Genomic DNA, 21,802 nt, shown 5'->3' with positions numbered 1-21,802 from the left:
AACTCATATGCAGTGGTAATAGCTGTAGAGATAATCTCAGACCATTTATCTGTGAGAAAATTAAGGGGTGACTTGACTCAAAACTGCAGCTGATACAGGTCCTTAAGCATAAAAATGGAGATGTTAAGGCATCACTGGCTAGGTTCTGAGGTTTAGACCACTTCAACCAGTGAACCTTTGGAACAATTTACTTACTGATGTAGTAAGCCACATGATGGCTTACTTCAGTGATGGCTTCTCCATCACTGAACACTTTACATGATGATGAACCACTTGCTCAAAGCCAAGCTATAGCCAAAGAAATATTATGAAGCGGAACTTACTGTCATGGAAACGATCACACCAGATAATCCTTTGTAGTCTTAATACTTATGAATTACTATTATTTCCATCATAAATTAAATACATTTTCCTGGCCATCATCAAATCCATCATGAAACTTGGATCTGAAGGCAACATGCAGATACAGCAAAGCAGCAAGAATGCAAATGCGTAAAACAATAATTTAGCCCACCACACCTCTACAGCAGGAGAAATGAACAAGCAAACAAAAAAGGGAGAAAAATAAGGGAAGGAAAAAAGTTTCATTTTCATGCCTGCAGAGACAAGCTGTGTACAAGCTGAAAGAAAAAGGAGATACAGTCATAGACACACACACAGACACACAGACACTTTATTTAGAAAGTTCTGTTTCATTGTAAATCACTTTTCTTTACCTGGGCTCTCGGACATTAGGACTGAGTAGATATGGCACTTCAGTTCTAGGACAGGCTGCTAATTATGTCATTTTTCTAGCATAAAGCCCTGGTTGCTTAGTAAAATTTTACCCACAGCTTTACTTCCCTTTATTTGGGCAGAGAGAGAAAGTTGAAATTATAGGCACAAATACAAGAATCTTTATGGTGAAGAGGCTTTGACAGCTGAGGCACTCTGATCTGTGACTCTTCTTCCACTGCACAGTTACCTCACATCAACTGCAGATATAGCAGGACTCAACAGAAAAGGTTTGCTCTTTCTTTTTCCCCTTCTCTCAGGGAGAAGGGCATATTATAGAAACAAGTGTCTGTAGTTTTTAAATGTTTCATACATTTTAACTGTTGCCTAAAAGACTGCAGAGAGAAAAAGACTCCAGGCCAATTTAGTGTATAAGATAAGAAAAAGAGAACAGGTCCTTTAACCTCAGGCCTAAGGCCCAGGGAATCCATACACACGTGCCTCTAGATAGTGGTTCTATGATTTTATAATAAGATCCATCCAATCCCAGTTCTGTCCACCCCCAGTTCTGTCCCCCAACACACCCCTTCGGGAATTGGGTCTGGGGGCATTTGGGATCCCTTCTTCCTCATCCTCATCTTCTTCTCAGCGCACAGACCTTGGAGTTCCTCCAAAGTTCTGGGCTTGAAGGTCACTTTGTCTCTGTGATATCTTCTGGTCCAGGCCTTAGAATGTTTTTCTACAATTCTACCTTGAAAAGAAGACTAAATATGCTAACAGAATTTTAGAGGGATTGATATGAAATAGGATAATAGGGTTAGGTATGTGTAAACATTATGCTACAGGGTAAGGGACATAATACAGCTACATTAAAATCTACATTCATTACACATCTACTTCTAAAATCTATAAAAGTTTAAAAATAAAAAAAAAAAGCTCTGAGACATCATAACAGAGTTGAGTATCTTAAATACCCAATGCATTTTATTTATTGTACATCATTGTGGGTTTTAACTCACTTTACATTTACACTATTATTCTGTGAAGATCTGAGTCCCAGTAGGACTGAAAATGCCTCCACATACAGGAGCTTCCTCCAAGCTACTGACAGAATAATTTGCATTTCCCCGTCCAACAATTTGAAACTACTTTCTCATAAAAATACTTACTCTTTAAAAGCTTTGACCATTTCAATCTTAAAAGATTCCTGAGATAATGGGCACCTGTTTTTTTTCTGAGACTGCCCTAAAATATTTGGCCAAAAATAGCACAAGTATTACTGATGCAAACAGGAAGCTTGTTGTTAGAAAAGGTTTTATTATGTCCATCTGAGTAAAACCTTCTTTTCTGTCCTGGTGACAGTCCATCACCACAGATCTCAGACAGTGATGTCTGAGGCAGTGCCAGCTGTGCCAGCTGTGGCTGAGCGCTGTTGAATATCCATCTCTGACGGGGCATCTGTGGGGCCTGACTGTCCCTGAGCCCCAGACTTCACAGCGTGCACTGCGTAGTTAAGGCTCGTGCTTTCCATCCAGCTCCACGAACCCCAGAGCGGATTATACAACATCCCATTCACAGTCTTGACTGAAAAGCCATCTAGGAAAGAAAGAAGCCATATAAAGGAACTGATGTTCTTAAATATCGTAAATCACTGCAATATCAAGGTCTTTAGAAGAGCAAGACTGAAATACACTTCTTCCTGCAGGCTGGGGAGCAGCACTTCACAAGCTGGGCTTTGTCAGACACCACTCCATGCAGTGCCACTGGCATTGCAGGTGACAGCAGGTCCTGCTCCTGGCAGTGGCTTCAGCATCTCTGTGCCAGGCCACGTACCATGAGCACGCTACACGTGAGCCCCTGCAATGTGCTCTCCCAGAAACCCCAACTTCACACCACCACACCTGCGTGACTGGTAACCTTTTCTGTAAGCGGAGTCATTCTTCAGATTCACGTCACACACTCCAGAATCAAAATCTGAGCATATTTGGAAGGATTCTGCAGATTCCCTTTAGGAATGGAAAAATGTAAGAAAGAGGCAGAAGAATGCCATCAAGGGCTCACTGCAAATAAAGAGTGATTTATCACTCCCTGCTGAGCAGCGCTCAGTTCGCTGCATGGATCCGCTGTGTCCCAGCAGGATACAGGATGGAAGGCAGAAAACAAACACCCTATCAAAACAAATCACTCCACTGCACCTGCTTCTCCTTTTGAAGGAAGAACAGAAAGAAGCTCCAGTATGTGAACCAGTATTAGTCATGTTCCTTATGGCATCACTGCAAAGTGCCAGGAAAAGACCTTGCCAAGAGAATAGCTCCACTCATACTTCAGTTTCTTTGCAGTGAATTAAAGCAAAGTGAAATATTCCATGACAGGGTTTTAAGACATCTGCAGCAAAGGAGGGCAGTGGGCAGAACTCTTCCCAGCTCAGTGCTTTGTCTATTTTAAAAGCAATCAAACCAGGGCAATTTAATTAGAAATAATTAAAATCAGTATAATAGTTTTTCAAGAAATGAGTAACGAATTTGTGGTAGGTTTTATCTTCACATTTTTGAAGAAATATTTTAGCAACATAATATGAATAGAGAACATGGAGCAGCAACCAAAACTAAAAACATCTCTTCCCAAGGGAAAGACGCAAACAATGCAGTGGCAGCAGTGCAGCTCTGGAGTGCCAGTACAGTTATTGCCTCAGACCTGGCCTAGAGCAAATGAACCACTTCAGAGCATACATTCTGCCACCAGAACACAATGGAAAACCTTGGAATTTTTATTTAGGCTATCAAAGAGAGGGCAGCTGTAACATGATTTGTTTGAGTAATCACTGCATTCTTAGGATTTCACTTAGTTTATTTATTTTTTGCAAAATCCAGTAAGCAGCAGTGTCTTTAAACCAGAAATTATACTCATAATATATGACTGTTAACTTAGTCAGGAAAAACTGTGTATTGTTGCTAGCACTCACCCCACCTAGCTTATTCCTTTGCTATTTCTACAGGGCCTATTTGGATATCTCTCTCTGCATTCCCATCATTTGGCCTGGAACTTACTTGATTCCAGGAGGTGCTCCAGCTCTTCAGGGGGAACAAACTTCTCCCACTCATGTGTTCCTTCTGGTACAATGCCCATTATCTTTTCTGCAACCACAATTCCCAGGATATAGGACAACTGTGTTTTATTGATTGTCGTAATGAATAAAGAACCTTCAGGCTAATTAGAAGATTAAAATGTTCAATTAGAAGAATATTAATTTTAAAAATTGTAAATTTAATCACCTTAAAAATATAGAATTTGTCAATCTGCAACTCTACACAATGCAAAAAGAAGTAATTTCTTCCCAAGATAGGTATTTAGAAGTATAACATTTAAATACAAGACAGAATATAATGTTGTAAGAGTATGACGCAGTAGTCCTCAAAGAGTCAACATAATCAGAGTCTTGCATGGCCTAAAAACCATTTCCTTGCCCAAAGAACACCTAACCAAGAACAAAGTCACTTATAACATTTCCTGCCCAGGAAATGGTTAAATAAAAGGTATTAAGGCATATACAATATCTATTGTAAAACCTCCCCCAAACCAAAAAGCAATCAAACAAACAAACAAACAAAACCCCCAAACCACTTTTTAATTGAAATCAAAGTAAAATGTCCAACGCTGCCTAATTTTTGAGACTCCTGAGTGCCGTGCTGTGCTTGTTTTAATGATCACATGGTTAAAAAAACAAGGCCAGAAAATAATTAAAAGTCTTCAAAAGACTGTTTGGTAGAAATAAATGAAAATTTCTTTGTCCCTATCTGGCTAAAAATTAGTTCCATTCAAATAACCGATATTCCTTCTGATGATCAGAAAGGTAAAGAGATTAAAGGAAAGCTGGTGCTTGTGTGCTGAGCCTACCATTCTTCTTTACAAATGAATATCAAGAGGAATAACCACCTGATTATTTTCAAGTATAACTACGACCCTTTAAAAGCAATCCAGGAGCACATCTGATGTAATGCTGGAGCTGGAATAGCATCTTCTGAGTCAGAAACATCTGCTGAGAACTAAACACTGATGTTTACTACGATAGCATCAGCCTTGACTGTTGCTCAGGTTTCTCCAGTGTCTTCTTACTCCTAGGTTAACACCTCAGTTTCAATGCAGTCTGAGCCATAGCTGTCCATCAACAGCAGCACTGTCATGTTTTCTCTCACCTGGGTGAAATCAGATGCAACCTGACTTCTTAAGGTCTTAATGCAATGCAACATTGCAATACTAGGTAATAACACTAATAACACTAACACTTTGCTAAGCTAGATTGGGGAAATAAATTCCCCAGCTAAAGGTGGGAAGATGTACTTTCGTCACAAAGGAGAATGGTAGGCACCTCTAGGGTGCTTCTGACTTCAAAGTGGAGAAAAGAATGCAGATGTGCTTTCACATTCCTTTAAATAAGAGCCATATTAATAGAGAATAAATATTGCCAATAATGAAAGCAAAAACTCTCTTACCTTTAACACCTGAGAACAACACTTGATAAACGTTTCAAGGTCAGCCACATGCTCCACTACTTCAGAAGCTACAATTACATCAAAGGTTTCCATAGACTCTTCCACAATCTCCTCCAGTGAACTGGACTTGTACTGTATTCTCTTGGCCAGGACTGGATCAAATGACTTGTGCCGATCTGCTGTTCTAATGTTGTCCTCCAGAGGATCAATTCCAGTAACTGAAGCTCCCAGTCTAGCTAAAGGCTAATAAAACAGAGTATAATTTATTCTCTGCATGAAAACAATTTACTTAAGGGTAACTTTGCAATGTACATACATGATGCAGAAAACATCCATTAGAGAACAAGACAAACAACAATATGAGCTCTGATCCAGCAATTTTATTTTAAATGTTTATCGAAGCAAGAAAACCCTTAGATTTGGAAGAGGTGGTGTTAATTTTCTTAGAGAATTATACACTGCAATATACACATACTATATACTGGAATATACTTGTCTTTTAGAATAATTTATTCTGAATCTATTTTGTTACACCAAATAAAGATTTCCTCCACTCTTACTCTCTGATAGAGGAAAAAAACAGAGAGGGGAAATCAACACAGTAATTAAAGGGGGAAAACAATGCCGTATTTAATTACTGTCATTACTTTCTTCAACATCCACCTGTAATGGTAAATCCTCATATCTTTTTAATGGTTACTTAATATATGATTATCTCCGGGACTTTTTCACTGCTGAGAACTAAACACTGATGTTTACTAGGATAGCATCAGCCTTGGCTGTCACTCAGGTTTCTCCAGTGTCTTCTTACTCCTAGGTTAACACCTCAGTCATCACCTCTTTTGAAACTGAAACAGGCTGCAGAACATGACCACATGTATGATATTCCAACCTGAAATTTACCAGTTGTTCAGCCTGAGAAGGTGATGCAGCACACCAGTTTTGCCAGCCTTGTCAGAGACCACTCTCAGAAGGCTACAGGATTTGTTTAGAAGAGAAAAATAAAAAAAAAAAGAAAGAAAGAAAAGAGGGGAGAGATTCAGGGTAAGTCATCCAGATCTGTAACCCTAAATTCACAAATCATCCCTGGTCTATTGATGGGACACAGCACTGTTCAGAGCCTTTGTGGACAAAGGGTTCCATCACAAACAGCAACTTCTCAGTCCCAGGTTTGTGCAGACTTCTCAGGAAGCCTCTGTAACATCAGAAAATACTTCTTTGGTAATGAAGATTGTCATGATTCTAAGTATTCTTGCCTAGGCTTGTAAATTGAAAAAAAAAAACCAACTCAAAGATGTTTTCATGTTCCTTCCCTTTTGAGTGTTTGAAATCTTATTTTACTGATGAATCTCAGAATTTTAGAATTTCTCATTACCACCTCTCTTGTTTTCTTAAACCACCACCACCACTGTGCAAACCAAATATTCCATAGGGTTTGTAGGATACACTACACTATATTCAGTAACTAACATATCAAAGAAGAGAAAAGGTCCTCCTTGGAATATTAGAAATTAAGCAGTGTAACAGTAAAACAATTCAAATACCTTGTACACTTTTTAACCAGAAAACACAGAGCACGCTGTTTCTTACCTCACTTAGCAGTCCTCCACCACAGCCAACATCAAGAATCTTTACTCCAGAAAGTGGATTTCCCAGATGATAATTACAACTCATGCTCAACAGAGTATCTCTGAAAGAAAAGGGATGTGATTAAGGTCAAACACACAAGGTGCTTTAGTAGATGCAATATTCAGTTACCTAAAGTACTGATAATTGTTTTTCTTTTACAATTTTTCTTTTTACAAGTTTTCTGAGGTTATGCAGAAATAGTACATTTAAGAAAAACTGTCTTCAAAACCATACCTAATAAATGGCACTCTAATATCATTCATAGAATGAAGGGCTGAATATTCTCCTTCTTCATCCCACCACTTATGCGCGAGGAGCTGGAATTTTTTTATTTCCTTTGAGTCCACTGATGAGTGAGAAGTGCTGAGAGGCCTCTTCGCAGAGAGCCTAAATAATGAAAGCTGAATGTCATTAAACTAATACCGATATTTTGTGTTGGCTGAAATTAAGGAAAAACAAATTCTGTATCAGAAAATGAAAAAAGGCAAAACTCATTTTCCTTTAGAGACTCTAGTTCAACTTGTTTAGTAGCACACAGATTTTATACACTACATGGATGACACATCTTCCCAAACAGATGGCTGCATGCCTGTAATTTTTATGTCAGTAATTAACAAAATAGGAATAGGCCACTTCAAACATTTAAACATGAGTGAGATGTAAAAATGGCTCCATGTGACACTGTCACAAAGTAAAATTAAATTGTTATAGAAAATGGTAGTCCCTGTCACATGGGATTATTTTAGATGCAATACTTACATGCTGCTTTTCGTTTCAGTCAGTGAGACAGGCAGAGTACTACTGGATTTCAGTTGTATTTTCCAGTCGTAGTCCTGAAGGATACCTCTCAGGCCTGTCTGAAAAGACAGATCAGCATGGCCACCTGCATAAATAAAAGACAACCAAACGAAAAACATCAGCTTTAGGAGAGCTCAGAGGCAAAACACACAGTTGTAAGAATGCTGCTCTAGCACAATACTAACCATGCAAATCTTTGCACATTTGTTCACTATCATACTTCAGGAATGCATGGGCATTAAATAAGTGTATGCTAGTTCACTACCCCTGTACTCCTCAAGTTACGTGCAATGCCATTTTTCAGAGCCTGAATGGAGCTTTTCATGCAGCTGAAATGTTTCAATTAGTGTGAATTTCCCCAAAATGTTTACTCTGATCATAAGGTGTGCATACACACACTTATCGACAGTGGGTTTATTACGTGTTGGGATGACAAATACACAGCTGCACACCCGTCTTGCATTGCATGAACTGGTAAGGAAACGTAACTAAGAAAACCTCACGGACTGTGCAGACAGGGCAAGGACACTGTCCTGAAACTGCTCTCCACTCCTGCTTCGCCGACGCAGAGCTCGGATCTCCTGGCACAGCGCACACCCGCTTACATCGAACTGCTGCCCGGTCCCCTGAGCCCCAAGATCACAGCAGTACCTCACCACACCCACAATAAGACACCCCTGAGGATGATTTTAAGCTGCAGCGAGCGATGGAGCGATCCACAGACACCTCCGGGCTGCAAAGGAGGCGGCAGGGGACAAACACCTCACTGGGAGAGCCCCCCCTCCGCCCCGGGCCCGCCGGGCGGGCACTGGGCTGGTGCGGCACTGCCAGCCCGGCCGGCGGTGCCGGGGACGCATCCAGGAGCTTACACACACACACACACACACACACTCGCCGGGAGGTGTGCGGGGCCCGGCTGCGGAGCAGTCGGGAAAGCGACGCCCCGTCACTCCGCCTGTACCGCGGGCCGCGCCGGACCCTCCCGCCCGCTCAGCCCCGCTCACCGCCCGCAGCCCCGGGCAGCGCGCCCGCCGCCCGCCCGCGCCGCAGGGCGAGGGAGAGCGCTCGGGCTGCCCCGGCGCCGCCGCCGCCCCACATCGCCGTCACCGCCGCCGTTGCCCCGCCCCGGTCCGCTCCCGGCCGTGCCGGCTGACTCTCGGGCGGGAGCCGGGAAGGTTCCGCCCGGCGCTGGGGCCTCTGCGAATGCCAACCCCTACGGTGGCACTTGTCGCCAGGGCTTCACCTGGAGCGACTCTGTTTAAATGAGTACCCCCTTCGTCCTGATCCTTGCCTGTCTCGGAACAAGAAAAGGCTCCCTGAGCAGAGGCTCGCTCGGACGACACAGCGATGAACAGTTTTCAGTTTATTACCAAGAAACTCACCGGACTTGCAGGGCAGGGCACAAACCACGCAACTCCTGCAGGGCAGGGCACAAACCACGCAACTCCTCCGTTCAAGGAGAGGGGAGGCACGGCAGGCAAGCGATTCCCAGCAGCCTGCAGTGCTCCGCTGCGGGATGAGCAGAACTCCTGGGCTCCCAGCATGGCTGGGCTCCAGACAAGCGCCCGAGTGCTTCCTCTTGGGAACCATCCAGGCTGGTTTGCTGCTGCCAGTTTCAGAGGCTGCCGTGTCACCTTTTGCAGACAAAGCCAGGCTGTGCCCCAGGAAGACAAGGATGCCTTCCCCACTCCCTTGCCGGGCACTGCAGCCCAGGGCCCTGGACTGAGGTTCAGGTGAGCAGTTCTGGCAGTTCAGGGCTGACAGACACGGGGAGCCTTTTCCCCCAGACTTGGGCTTCAGCATTCTCAAATCCCCATGGTGAGATAGTTTAACAAGCTTAAAATGGAAAAGAATTAAGTCAGTTTTTAAAAATATTCATTTTCTGACACTTTATTGAGCTGCAGGTCTCACAGGAAAGCCCAATAAGAACTAAAGCTGGCTGGAAGGGCACGGTGCAAAGCAAGACAAAGGTAAGCCGTGGAAGCAGCAGTTGGCAGTGCTTCCGTGTTTGCCAGGCAGGTGACCACAGGCTGGGTTCCCTGCCTGGCCATGCGGATGCTGGCATCCACAGGCAGGAAGCACAGCCTGCACAAAGCCAAGGGCAGGGGCAGCCTCCAGACCGCAGGAAGTTGTAGTAGTATAACCAGTCCTGGTTTGACTTGCTCTTACCTCTAATGCCATTCTGCTTTAACTGACCTTGCTTGGTGCTTACAACCCTCACTGCTTGAAATCTGCCTGTTTACAGGTCTCCTATAAATACAGTATAATTCATGTAGTAAAGTTTGGATTTTTTTTTCTTTTTAAAGCTAAATACAGACTTCTGAAAGGGCTCAAAAAAACTTAACAGCAATTAAACCTATGGGAAATCTGCATCACTTCTCTACTCACCTGCTTTCCATCCAACAAAGCTCATGGTGCACTGAACTTAAGAGTCATTAATAACACCTCAGAGCTACTGAAAAAAACAGAGCTCAAAGAAATCCTATATGCTAGTACAGTCTCCTTAAGATACAAGACTAAGCCTTCCTTCAAGCTGTGCATCTGCGTATTACTTATACAAATTAATTTATTACTTGTCATTTATTTAGCAAAGGAAACACAAAATCTGAGCAAGAGCAAATCCTTACATTGCCATTGCTTTTATATTTGTGATTTTAAAATCAGTAACAAGCAATTAAATACATGCACACTGGCAAGTATTCTACTTAAGAGGATAAGCTCGTTTCAAACTAGAGGTTGTCCACAAGACAGGGCCTCAAAGACAGAACAGAGTTTTTGTTATTGTGCTATATTTCAAAATGCATGTAGTTGCCCCATCTTTAAAGTCAGAATATTTTACCCAACTACTCTTTATTTGGCCTATCCATGAACACAGCTGATTCCTGTTCTTACATGCTGTAGCGGGGACCTTGGGGTACATATTCACATTGTTTTTGTTGTATTCATCTTCAGAACAATTTGCACGGAAATCATTGTTCATTTGATTCCACACTATCCCTTATTTATTAGTAAAGTTTTCAAGGGAAATGCCTCCAAGTGTCATGTTGCTGCATAACATTCAAAATCCTACGTCTTGCTTTCCTGCAGTGCCCTGAAACGTTTTTGCAGCATTCATTTTAAAATGTAAAAGAATAGAGCAACAACCCAATTTAGACTTTTCCAGAAAGATACATACCCATTTTTTTATATATTTGCACATTTTCGTATCACTTCATAAGCATGGAATTAAAAGACTGGTTGTTATTTTAGCCTTTTCTGCTGAAAAACATTCCTAAAGGAGTTACTAAAGCCCAAAGAAGTGTAATGTATGTGATGCTGACAGAGTACTGATGATATTGAATTACTGAGTAGGCCGTTATAGTAAGATTTCTGAAACAGTTAAATACAGAGATTGTATGCTCTTTTTATTGGCATACAGTCACTACCCATATAAGTGCATTTGTGTCAAAAAAATAATTTTCATATTTACAGGAAGTGACAGAGTTCCAGTTGTTGGCAGAGTATATAAAGCTTTTCATACACAATCTTTTTTATTATTAGACAGAGAATATAAAATCTGAACTGAAAATCAAATTCAATGCATTCTGGAAACTGTATTCCTCAACAGCTTTTTTTAAAGTTATTTCTAGTTTCTTTCTTTCTTTCTCTCTCAAGGCATCCTTCTAAAATATCTGAACTGTTACACTACCCACTTTTAAAAAAATCCTCACTCTTACCCAGAGCAAAGAGCGTAGAAAGATTGGATCAACATATTTTTATTTATACCGCTACCGATGCAAGTAGAAGTTATGTGCTGCAAATTATGCCTTATTTTGCTAATAGGTATGACTTGTTTACTCTGTGTAAAAGGACATAACTGGGCGTTGGGGGAGTGTTATAATTTATAACTGATTAACTAATTCTTTATCTGTAACAGTGTTTTGATAAACATGCATGTATTCACTAGCCACTAGCTTGCTTAATAAAGGCATAGTTAAAATGTGATTCTTTGCACTGAAACAGTTTATTTCTGCGTCTAATTTATGAAAAAAATTACAGTGGAAAAATGCTGCATAGCTTAATTCTAATTTAGTTAAATGGATTAATCTGTTCATGAAGACATGCTTCACAAGTTGCCTGTACTAGTATATTTTTTCTTAGAGGATACAGCCAATCAAAGAAAACTTACTTTGATGTTAGGCCTTTTTTCTTTTTCACAGCTGGTGTCATACCAGACCTTCTAGGCACAGATCTCTCCCTGAATTCATGTTCTTCTGCAACAGTCACTGACCTAGGGTTGTATATTGTTGGTTTGCTTTTTAACGGATATTATTTCACACTCTTGTTACTAACAGTCAATTTCCCAAAGTAGATAATTCAGTGACCTCTTTCACTTTATAGTGATACTAAACCCAAAAATTTACTGACATTGCTGTCTAATCAATGTATTATCCTTACAGGAATAGCAATTCTCGTAATGCTAACAAAAATAACCAGCTTTAATATTCACTATGCATTTAATTAATGCATGTGCCAAAATGTAGTTAACCTACTGTCAGTTTTCTAATGTGTACTCAGTGACATTTGTAAATGTATTCCATAAAAACATCTAAAATTCTGAGATATGTTCGTGTAATATCCTGAACATCCAGAAAGTTCTTTCTGAAATCTGGGTGAGGAATATAGTTCCAGAGCTTCATACTGTCACACAAGATCAGTTAGTCGCACATATTCCTAATGGGGTTCAGTCAGTTTAAGTATAGCTTGTATTACAGTGACCCATATTTTACACACACACCATATAGTACTTGCTAGACCAAAAAAAAAGGCTATTAAAAATCTATTACACATATCTAAAGGAAAATGCCTTTGCTCTGTTCTTCCACAACCCCAATAGAGTAATCTCATCAAATCCATGAATTACATATTGTGATAAGTGTTTTATGTTAAATCTTTCTCAAGTACTTTAAAAATTTGTTATACCAAAAAAGCTGCCTTTTTTTTAAGTACTTTCTACCATTTAACACAAAATTCAGGTGCAAGAATTTTAAACAAAAATTAACTAAAGAGCTTTATTGACATCACAGTACATTCAATAGTAATTTTAAGAACATTACAGCTGAAAGAGAATGGCCTGTTTTATAGTCTTAATAAGCACTACCGTTCTTGAAAAAATGTAATACAAAGAAATCCTATTAGGTATTTAATTCTGAGCAGCATTTGGAAAAAATACACCTATGTACAGATAAAAAAAGGATTCTGGTTTCACCTACATAGCCACAATGTGCCTCTATAATGAGACAAGCCTTTTATAACTCATGGAATTTTTAAACGTCATAGCACTGGTGCCATAAATTCCTCAGCGTTTACGACGAAGAGGAGTTGTTGATCTGAAAAATAAAGGAAAAGGGGGGAAAAGTTAATTGGAAAAAATAAAAAACCCCCAAACCCACAAACTTTAGGCTTAGTAATTAATAGTTTTAAAAGATTTTCCAAAGTTACTTTTGCCCAAGACAAAAAGTTTTAATAAATACCATACTTTATTTAAAAAGTTCATATGCCGAACACATGAAGACGAATATAAAAAAAACTTTAAAAGTCAGACAAAATACTTAAAAAGTATACTACCTTGATCGTGACTTAGACTTGTGTTTGCGGCTTGCCTTCTTACCAGACCTTTGAGATTTCTCCATGGAGCATGACCGAATATGCTTTGATTTCTTAGCCTTCTTTTCTTTACTGCTTCCTGGTGATTCAGAACTACTTCTCGCACTAGATTCAGAGCCTGACCGCTTTTTGCTATCTTTGGTAGTAATTTTTTTGCTTTCTTGTCTGGAATCCTGTCTTATTATTTTCACACATATTGAATCACTGCGAGAGAAAGTTCTTTCACTGTCTCTTTTTCTCTTTAATCTACTGTCATCATGATTGCCAGCCTTGCTTTCTTTTTCCTCTTTTTTGGGCTTATCTTTTCTTTTTTCCTGATCTCTCTCCCTTTCTCTGTTCTTTTTTCTGTCTTTATCTACACCTGCGCCCTGCTCCTTCTTCCTGTCTTGATCTTTACCCTCACTTTTATGTTTGTGCCTATTTCCAGTTGGGCTTCTACGCTGGTCTTCAGCTTTACGTCTGTCCCTGCTTCTGCTGCGGCTTGCACGGTTGGCTCGCCGGTCTCGTGAGCGGCTACCGCTTCTACGTCTATCCCAGCTTTTCTCTCTTGAAGGACTCCGGTTTCTCCGCCTCTCCCCTCTTTCAGCACTGTGATTTCTACTAGATCTTCTCCTTTCCCGTATTTTCTCTCTGCTCCTACTCCTCTCTCTCCTATTTCTGTGGGAGTAACTCCTGCTTCTGCTGCGCCTAACCTTATGTGATGGTGTCCTGCTGCGACTGTGCCTCTTCTTCCTTTTAGGAGAGGAAGAACGTGAAGAGCTGCGACTGCTACCTGAGCTAGTGCTATAGGATGAACTAGATACTGTGCTGCTACTGCTGCTGCTCCTACTATTGCTGCTAGTGCTACCACTGCTGGAGCTTCTGGACCCACTCCTTCCTGTCCTGTCTTTACCCTCTTTCTTGACTTCTACATCAGGTGTGATTGCATTTGGAGATCTTTTCTTTTCATGAACCATATCTGCTTCAATTTCTTTTGCCTCCTGTGATGCTGAGTTACTATTTTGTTCTTTGTTGATAAATTCACTCATCTCTTTCGAAACTTTTTCATTTTGTAGCTTCTCTTCTGAAAAAAAAGGTACACAGAAGAAATAATGCAATCAATTTGGAGCAATATGTCAATAATTTCCATACTGTTACTTTGTCAAAACCAAATTTCCAAGCACTTATAATTGAAACATTGTCCACCACCATACCAAAACACTCCTTTTCTTATAATTCTAGAAAAATTGTCCTGGTTTAGAAAATGTGTACAGCCTAGACATTTTTTAGAAGTCCTTGACGTTATTTCATGTTTCAATGGTTTAAGAAGAAGTTCTCAAACAAATATCCCGGAACACCAGAACTCCCGAATTCATCTACACACAAGACTTTTTCCTTCTTGCAACCTTTCTGCACACCTGATTCTCTCCTTCTCCGTCCTACAACATCCCTCTAGCGGAACTGATGCTTCCTGCCTTCGTTCCAGCCATATTCACCTGAGTTTGACTGGTCTGAAAAAGCTGTATTTCCCACACAGCACATGAGTGGCCTCTCAACGTCAGAACAATGTTGGCTGTACCTCTATACTTTGTAGGCCTCGTTGCCCAAAACAGTCTTAGGAGGAGTACCTTCTGCTGTAGTGACATACTGGGTTGTTGAAATAAAATATAGGGTTTATGGTGTTTTTCAAGGATAATTTGATTAAATCCTAAATGCTAACCAGCATGAACAATCAACATTTTTCTTTGTAGGTTTTATAACCGATGAATTCCAAGGAAGGGAGGAATAGGATTAAAAAAAGGAGACTTGTGGATAATTCTTTGCTTAAGACTCAGCTCAAAAGTTAAGATCACAGCATGCAATGGAGGTACTTGGTGAAGCTCGCACAAAGCGAAAAGTTAATGTCAGCTGAGATTAGATGTAAGTTTGGCAGCCAGCAAATATGACAAATGTGGTAAGATGACAACAGATGAATTAAAAATACATTTCTTGAAAGGAACATAATGAGTATTGGGCCATGATTTCAGACCCTCAGAACATTTTCCAGAGGTTTCCAAAATTAAAAAAAAATTATTTCTATTCAACCTAGGATCCTTTGCATCACTGGCCAAGTTTATCTCCCCTTCCCATTTTAAATTGAACCCAGAAAAAAATAAGTGACATCCAACATTTTTAGCCAAAACATGGCCTTTTGATGTGGGCCATCAGTTGCTGAATTAATTTAGGGGATAAAATTGCATCTAGAAACACACAGTGATTCAAATGGCAGCTGATGGTCAAATCTAACCCAGAAAACAATTCCATCTGGTCCCCAAGTTATTAGGCAATACAGGCAAAAGCCAGTGTATGTTAGAAGATGCTGTATAGTATATTAGAAATCTTCTGCCTTTCCGAAACACTGCTACAAATGACTCTGTATTTAGTATTCTTCCATATTTTGGACGTATAGAATAAGCTGCTTTACTCTAGATTTTTATTTCTGCAAGTAGTTCCATGGAGATGTTTCCACACTGGCATCTGGTTTCGTGTAGTGGGAAGACAGAGGTCATAAGCCACCACTCAGTCACTCTCCATATGACTATCCTTTTATGCATACATCTTAAAACACTCAGAGAGAAACACGAATATTAAGGAAACCAAAAGTTTAGTTAATTCAGCCTTTCATTAACAGCAGCATCTGTTTTATTTCCAGGCCTTTAAAATAAAAAGTAAAAGGAGGAAATCATCAATCTTAAAGTGCTAATCATAATAGCACTTTTTCTTCCAGCCTATGGACCTGGTTCATGACTTGTTAGCATTGAATTCATCTGTTGATCTAGACTGCTCTTCAGCACTGCAAGGTGACTGTGATACCCTTTTGACCTACATTATTAGTACAAAAGAATAAACCTTACCTTGTATGGAAAAGCAGAAGTAAATCTCAGATTGTTGTTGTTGTTTTTTGGGGGGTGTTTTAGTTCGTTTTTAAATCAAGCCTACCACCTTCTTCATAGGTTAAGTGTCAACTGACTGAGTTCAGTAATTTTTCCCTGTTATTAGGTTAAAACCCAGCTACGAGGATGCAGCATATGGAAACAAACCTGAACTACAACAGAGGTCAATGAGTTCAAAGAAACTGCAGGTCCCACTGTACATTCTGAAAGATGTGCTGCCTGAGATTATGTACCAGAAAAGCAAGTTTTTCAGATGATGTGAAATCTGCTTCATATTCAACCTTAAGGAATCAAGTTTATATAAACTGCAGTGTGAAGCAGAAAGGTGAAATTTATCCCCCAGGCATAACTGAGATACTAATAATTTTTAAAAATACATTATATACACATGTACATTTTTATAAAGTGGTATGATTGTTTATACAGTATCTGTACAGTACAATATCTAGAGCATACATTTATGCACCATGTCTCCCCTTTATACACTGAAGTGGAAAAATTTATGGAAAACACTACATGCATTTTTTTCTTTTTAACAAGAAAGCAGCAAACCCCACTTTGATCAAGTAGCTCGAACATCTTTTTTGTTAAAACATTTTAATTAAAAATAAATAACATTATTTCTATATTTGGCATAAAATGAATTTTCCAGCAGTTGACATACACTAAGTAGCAAACTCCATATACAGCAGCGCAGTAAGAAGACATTATATGATTTACCTTCTAGCTGTTTTTCTAGTAGTAGTTGCTGTTCTCTCTCTTTTCTCCAAAACGCTTCCTGTTTTTGCCTGATTCTGTGTCGTAATTCCTCATCATCAGTATCAGATGACTCAGAGCCTCTGTCACTCCTCTCATCTTCACTGTCTCCTGATCCATAACCACCCAGTCCACCTGCGTGCATAAAGCCCAGTCTATCACGAGGAAAGGTTAAGCTTTGTTCTTAATATTTCTGTGAGGCAAAGAGGAGAGTAACATTCCCTTCCTTCACTTCCTCTTCTCTGAAGAAGTCACTTTATTCTGGTAAGTGCCAATGTTGTTTGACTGGTGTGTTCAAGGCTCCCATATCTGCATTGACGCTCACTGTCTGGTTCTACTCCTTCTGGAACAGCTTGTCTATTTTCAGCAAGCAACCACTGTGATCACGGTACTTTTTTCCATTGTATGGAAGGGCAAAAAAGCTCCCTGTGGAGATTGTAATAGTGCCTGCCTCTGCATCAGCAACCGGACAGAAAAAATGCCTGGGATCTTTCCCAGAAGACACCTCTGAAATGACTTCAGCCGTCTCCGTAGTCCAGGCTACAGAAATTCTGAATGCCATATCAATTTTTCTATACTGATTTAGAAAACACTGCACTTTGACAGGTATGGACATGGAACAAAAACAGGCTTTCTTCTCCCCCAGGGATTAATAACTACTGGACAGATAAGAAGGATAAAGTCAATTTAAATCTGACACAGAGATATTTTACTTTCTTTCAGTCTAAGGTTCTTAGAATCCTTACTTAGTTTTGCAGCGTGAATACTTGTGATGATAACATTCAATCTAATTCACCAAAATTCCATGTAATGAACATATAACTGATCACTGACACTGCTGTAGTATGTTTTAGATGATAAAAATCATGTTGGGAAAGATCTTTTGCAGTTGTGTTTCAAGCCGGAATTTCAATCTATTTTTCTCGTGTTGTTTGTGGTAATATGTGATATGGGAGCCTTTGCGCTTATGTAGCTTTTCAATAAAATAATAATTACAAAGATTATAATATTTTCATTTATAGACTTTCACATTACTCTTCTATCAACTTTCCCCTCTGGTTTGGATGGATCAAGATAGGAGAAAAATATAAAACAGTATTCCTCTCTTTGAAGACTGCAGTGTGCTTCTGAAATTATCACACTTCAAAATGTAAATTTATCTAAAAGGTTTACATATTTTCAAAATTAGGGTAGGATTCCCAGACACTAACTGCCTAGTCCTTTACTCCAAACACTATCCCACTTACATATCAGTAGGATCACCTGTGAAACAAACAAAGGTGCTGATAATGATAAAGTTACCAGAAAGTGACCCATACTCCCGGGCAATTAAAATATAGTTTTAAAATGCAATTTCTAGAAATGCAAGGCAAGAACAAAACTCCCCCTTTAAGCCCTCTCAAAAATAAGGAACATACTTACCGAGTCCAGTGAGGGAAGCCAGTGCACTGGACTGTGCCAGCTGTTTTGCAGGAGCTTTGTATCACATCAACAACAGGAACAACATGTTAACACAAATAGCCACGATTTCATAGTCATGAGTCTATGGTATTGTTAAATCTACTACTATTGCTGTTCTTTGGAGGGAGAGAAGAAACATTAAAAACGCATCATCCATTTAAAACCACTTCCAGATTTTCTGACCACGAAGATTTAGAATTTAACTGCAAATTAACAGTGAACAGAAAAAACCCAAATATATACTCATAAATCACTTTCCAAGTTACAGCATCTGCACAGAATTTTCAATTTCAGTAGTTACATATTTAGATTAACTCTGTTACGTTAAAACAATCAGTTATGTAAATACAATACATGTTAATAGTGAAAGCAAATTAATTACTAATTGAGGACTCAAAGTTCATCTCTTTTCACTTCTGAACAGCCTTGAGATAAAGATGATAGTATTAAGAAACAGCTACAACTCAAGAGCCATTGACACACAAGGCACCATTTTAACTGAAATGAATTGCATGAAAAAAATGGAATAACTGAAGCAACTCACAATACACTGCACAGGACAACAGTACATGATTACTGGATTGGAACTCTACCAAGTTGGATGCATTATACTGGAATTGTTCTTGAGGGAGAGCTATGGAGGTTAAATGTTCTAGAGACATGCAAATATAGAATATTCGCAGAAGAAACTAAAAAGAAAAAAAAAAACAAAAACCCAGAGGCTGGCATACCTTTAGTTGCTTTACGGTGAACATCTTTGGCCACATAATAGATTTCTTCATTTGTGACATCTAAGAGAATCTCTGTCAGCAGCATTTTTGTCAGCATCATCTGAACAAAATGGTATATACAATTAAAGGCCAAAACATCTTGAATAAACGCTGAATTCAATTTATATACACAGGACTTCACTTCTTTTGATAGCTATGAAAGTAGTCTCCTACACATTTTATTTAATGACTTCCTTCAACAGACGTGACTAAAAAACCTAAGATTGAAACTGTTTAAATGTGACCTGATTTCAAAACTTTCAGGTTTGTATTTTGACTGTGAACTGTATCTGCATGTATTGCACACAGCTATCCAGGGCACTGATCCTAATGTCAAAGATCATACAACAAATGAATATGTAAATCAGAAATGTAATTAGACTGATCACATTTATTCTTTCAAAAAATAACGAGCACATTTCTCTGGTATGCTGCCTGCAAAAATCATCAGAGGTTACTTACATAGGATTTTATTATTACATATTTACTAGAAAAATTGAAATAGTGGTAGCTTGTTCTCCAAGACGTTCAGTCTGGCCACATGCTTTACAAAAATATATTTATCAAACTTATTAGAATTCAGGGCCTTAATTAACAAGGTTTCAGTTGTACAATTAGCATTCAGCTGTGATTTCAAAGGACAAAGGTTCTGCACACAAAGTGAAACTGTTGCTGGTCTAGGACTTAGGTTTCTAGTTCTTTCTCACAAGAATACATTTCTTACATTCCTTTTCACATGAACTAAGGTTGAAGCATGGATTTGAGATGGGTGCACTTAATAACTAAAGTTTTCAGATATTCGACAAGTGAAACAAAACCACAGAATAAATAACAGAACCAATGTAAAAGTTACAGTTGTTATATTCTTTCACTGTTGCGCTAAACATGAGTTATATAACCTATATCCTTGATTCTATAAGAAAGACAGCATTATGAAGAGAAATGCAAATATCTGTATGAGTGCACTGTACCTCTACGGACAATATCAGGCATGGAAAAAGTGGTTTATTTTGATATACACAAATAATATGAGCAATTAGACAGAAACACTTAGTGAGAACTACATTATTAATACCATTTGATACTCCTTTTCTTCTTCTGTCATTTCTGGTTCACTTTGCTCCTCTTGAGGAGCTGGGGATGGACTCCTGCTGCTTTTCCCAACACTTACAGCTTCTGTGTTTTCAGCATCTTCATCTTCCTCATCACTGTCCTACAAGAACAGCATCATACATTTCAGGAGAAACGTAGATGTCAAGTTCCTTATTTTCTATTTGTAATAGCCAACTTGGTTTATTTTGTACTGAAATCTGTATTACAGTTATCATAAAACTATTTATTTTCTCGTTTCCTAAAAAATACACAGGTACCTCTACCCACATAAGCTAAGAAAATATATAGCTGTCAGTTCACTGCCAGACATGTACTTAGCACTACAAACAAGATAACTGCTACAGTGAAGGCAATGCAAGGTCCCTAAATGGGCTCAGTTTAGCAAATACAGGTATCTGAATTTTTTCAGCTGCTGACTTAGAATTCAGGTTTTCAAAGACTATGTATGTTCCAAAAAGAAAAAAAAAAAAAAAAAAGGCCAATTTCATCATTGTTTTCCTGCTACTATGGATCAAATAATATATTTTACCTCTCAGACATAAAAAACTTCAAAACACCAAGTAATTATCAACAGAGTAGCAGCATAACCTTACTTCAAGCAACAAAACCAAAGAGGTAATCAGGAATACACAGTCTCTCTTTTGAAGAGACCAAAAAGTTGATACCTTTCAGGAAATACAAACCTGAGCAAAAAGCAAACCCTTATACTTACAAATTTACTTTTCTGAGGTAACCGTGGGCCATCCCCTTCTTCAGCCTCCTCACTTTCCTTTTTTTCTTTTTTAGACATCTGTGAACGTTGCTGCTCCATTCTCTCTTTTTCCAGTTTTTTCTGTTTTTCTCTTTCCATCTTTTCCAGGCCCTCTCGAATCCAGGCAGGCAGAGTTCTACGCTTCACAGCATCTACATAAGCAAGGTTTACAATTATGCAAGATGAAAAAACCTCCCCCCCCTCAAAGAGAACAAAAAAACCCTGCAAAACAAAGAAGCAAACCCTCCACCTCCCCCACTCAAACAAGTTACACATCTTATCGTGGGGAAAAAACCATTTACAATGGCTTTTTCTTTCCCTGCTCTTTTACTTTCCATTAGAAGAAAAGGTCTTCAAATTTTGCAATTCTTTTTAAAACACAGTTTTACATTTTTTCATTAAGGAGTGGGTAACATGTACCAATCTGTGGAGGCTCCTGCTTCACAGGCATCGCAATAGGTGAACGCTGCCGATCTCTGAATGAGGGTCTTTCCCTTCGATTTTGAGTAGGTGCAGGAGGTGCTGGAGGACCTGGTGGTCCTGGTGGTCCTGGCTGCCAATAAGGTGGATGAAATCCACCTTGAGGTGGACCAAAAGCAGCCCCATGCTGAAAGAGTAATGCAGTTTATTTTTCTTCACATGGTAACACCAAATGCAGCATGTGAGCAAGTTGGTCTACAAAAATCCATGCAAGTAGGAATCCACGATTTCTAGGCTACTGAGATCTCAATCTCTTTTACTGTGATCCCCACAAAACAAGTT

General features: G+C 39.3%; 2 protein-coding genes across 3 annotated transcripts in view; both read right to left on the bottom strand.

Annotated features, from left to right (window-relative positions):
- Window positions 1-1,663: 1,663 nt before the first annotated feature.
- Window positions 1,664-8,746, bottom strand: COQ3 (coenzyme Q3, methyltransferase). Of its 2 annotated transcripts, none has more exons than XM_064649903.1 (7): window positions 8,636-8,746; window positions 7,593-7,716; window positions 7,068-7,220; window positions 6,795-6,894; window positions 5,205-5,447; window positions 3,762-3,921; window positions 1,664-2,310 (listed from the first exon to the last, which is right to left on the bottom strand). In XM_064649903.1, the coding sequence occupies exons 1-7, from the start codon at window positions 8,727-8,729 to the stop codon at window positions 2,093-2,095; spliced, it is 1,092 nt and encodes a 363-aa protein (XP_064505973.1). In that variant the 5' UTR covers window positions 8,730-8,746; the 3' UTR covers window positions 1,664-2,092. The 2 variants fall into 2 exon arrangements, with proteins under 2 accessions (XP_064505973.1, XP_064505974.1); XM_064649904.1 differs by lacking the exon at window positions 8,636-8,746 and adding an exon at window positions 8,283-8,407.
- Window positions 8,747-11,014: 2,268 nt separating this feature from the next.
- PNISR (PNN interacting serine and arginine rich protein) overlaps window positions 11,015-21,802 on the bottom strand; it is a 28,030-nt gene continuing 17,242 nt past the window's right edge. The window contains exons 5-12 of the mRNA XM_064649896.1: window positions 21,461-21,647; window positions 21,002-21,192; window positions 20,252-20,389; window positions 19,138-19,237; window positions 18,368-18,421; window positions 16,910-17,080; window positions 13,239-14,340; window positions 11,015-13,000 (exon numbers count right to left, since the gene is read on the bottom strand). Of these exons, the coding sequence (XP_064505966.1) occupies window positions 12,970-13,000; window positions 13,239-14,340; window positions 16,910-17,080; window positions 18,368-18,421; window positions 19,138-19,237; window positions 20,252-20,389; window positions 21,002-21,192; window positions 21,461-21,647 (1,974 nt within the window). The 3' untranslated portion in view covers window positions 11,015-12,969. The remainder of the gene's footprint in view (window positions 13,001-13,238; window positions 14,341-16,909; window positions 17,081-18,367; window positions 18,422-19,137; window positions 19,238-20,251; window positions 20,390-21,001; window positions 21,193-21,460; window positions 21,648-21,802) is intronic.

This window comes from Pseudopipra pipra, chromosome 3, assembly GCF_036250125.1.
Source record: "Pseudopipra pipra isolate bDixPip1 chromosome 3, bDixPip1.hap1, whole genome shotgun sequence".
NCBI classification, from domain to species: domain Eukaryota; kingdom Metazoa; phylum Chordata; class Aves; order Passeriformes; family Pipridae; genus Pseudopipra; species Pseudopipra pipra.
Note: the sequence above shows the minus strand (reverse complement) of the source record. Positions and strands in the feature narration are given on the sequence as shown.

Bases quoted from the DNA above. Each gene is read 5' to 3' on its own strand.
- COQ3 (XM_064649903.1), bottom strand. From the start codon at position 8,729: ATGTGGGGCGGCGGCGGCGCCGGGGCAGCCCGAGCGCTCTCCCTCGCC. The intron at 7,717-8,635 runs GTGAGCGGGGCT...TTATTTATGCAG, and splicing joins GCTGCCCGGGGCTGCGGGCG to GTGGCCATGCTGATCTGTCT. The intron at 6,895-7,067 runs GTATGGTTTTGA...CTTTTCTTTCAG, and splicing joins ATTAGAGTGCCATTTATTAG to AGATACTCTGTTGAGCATGA.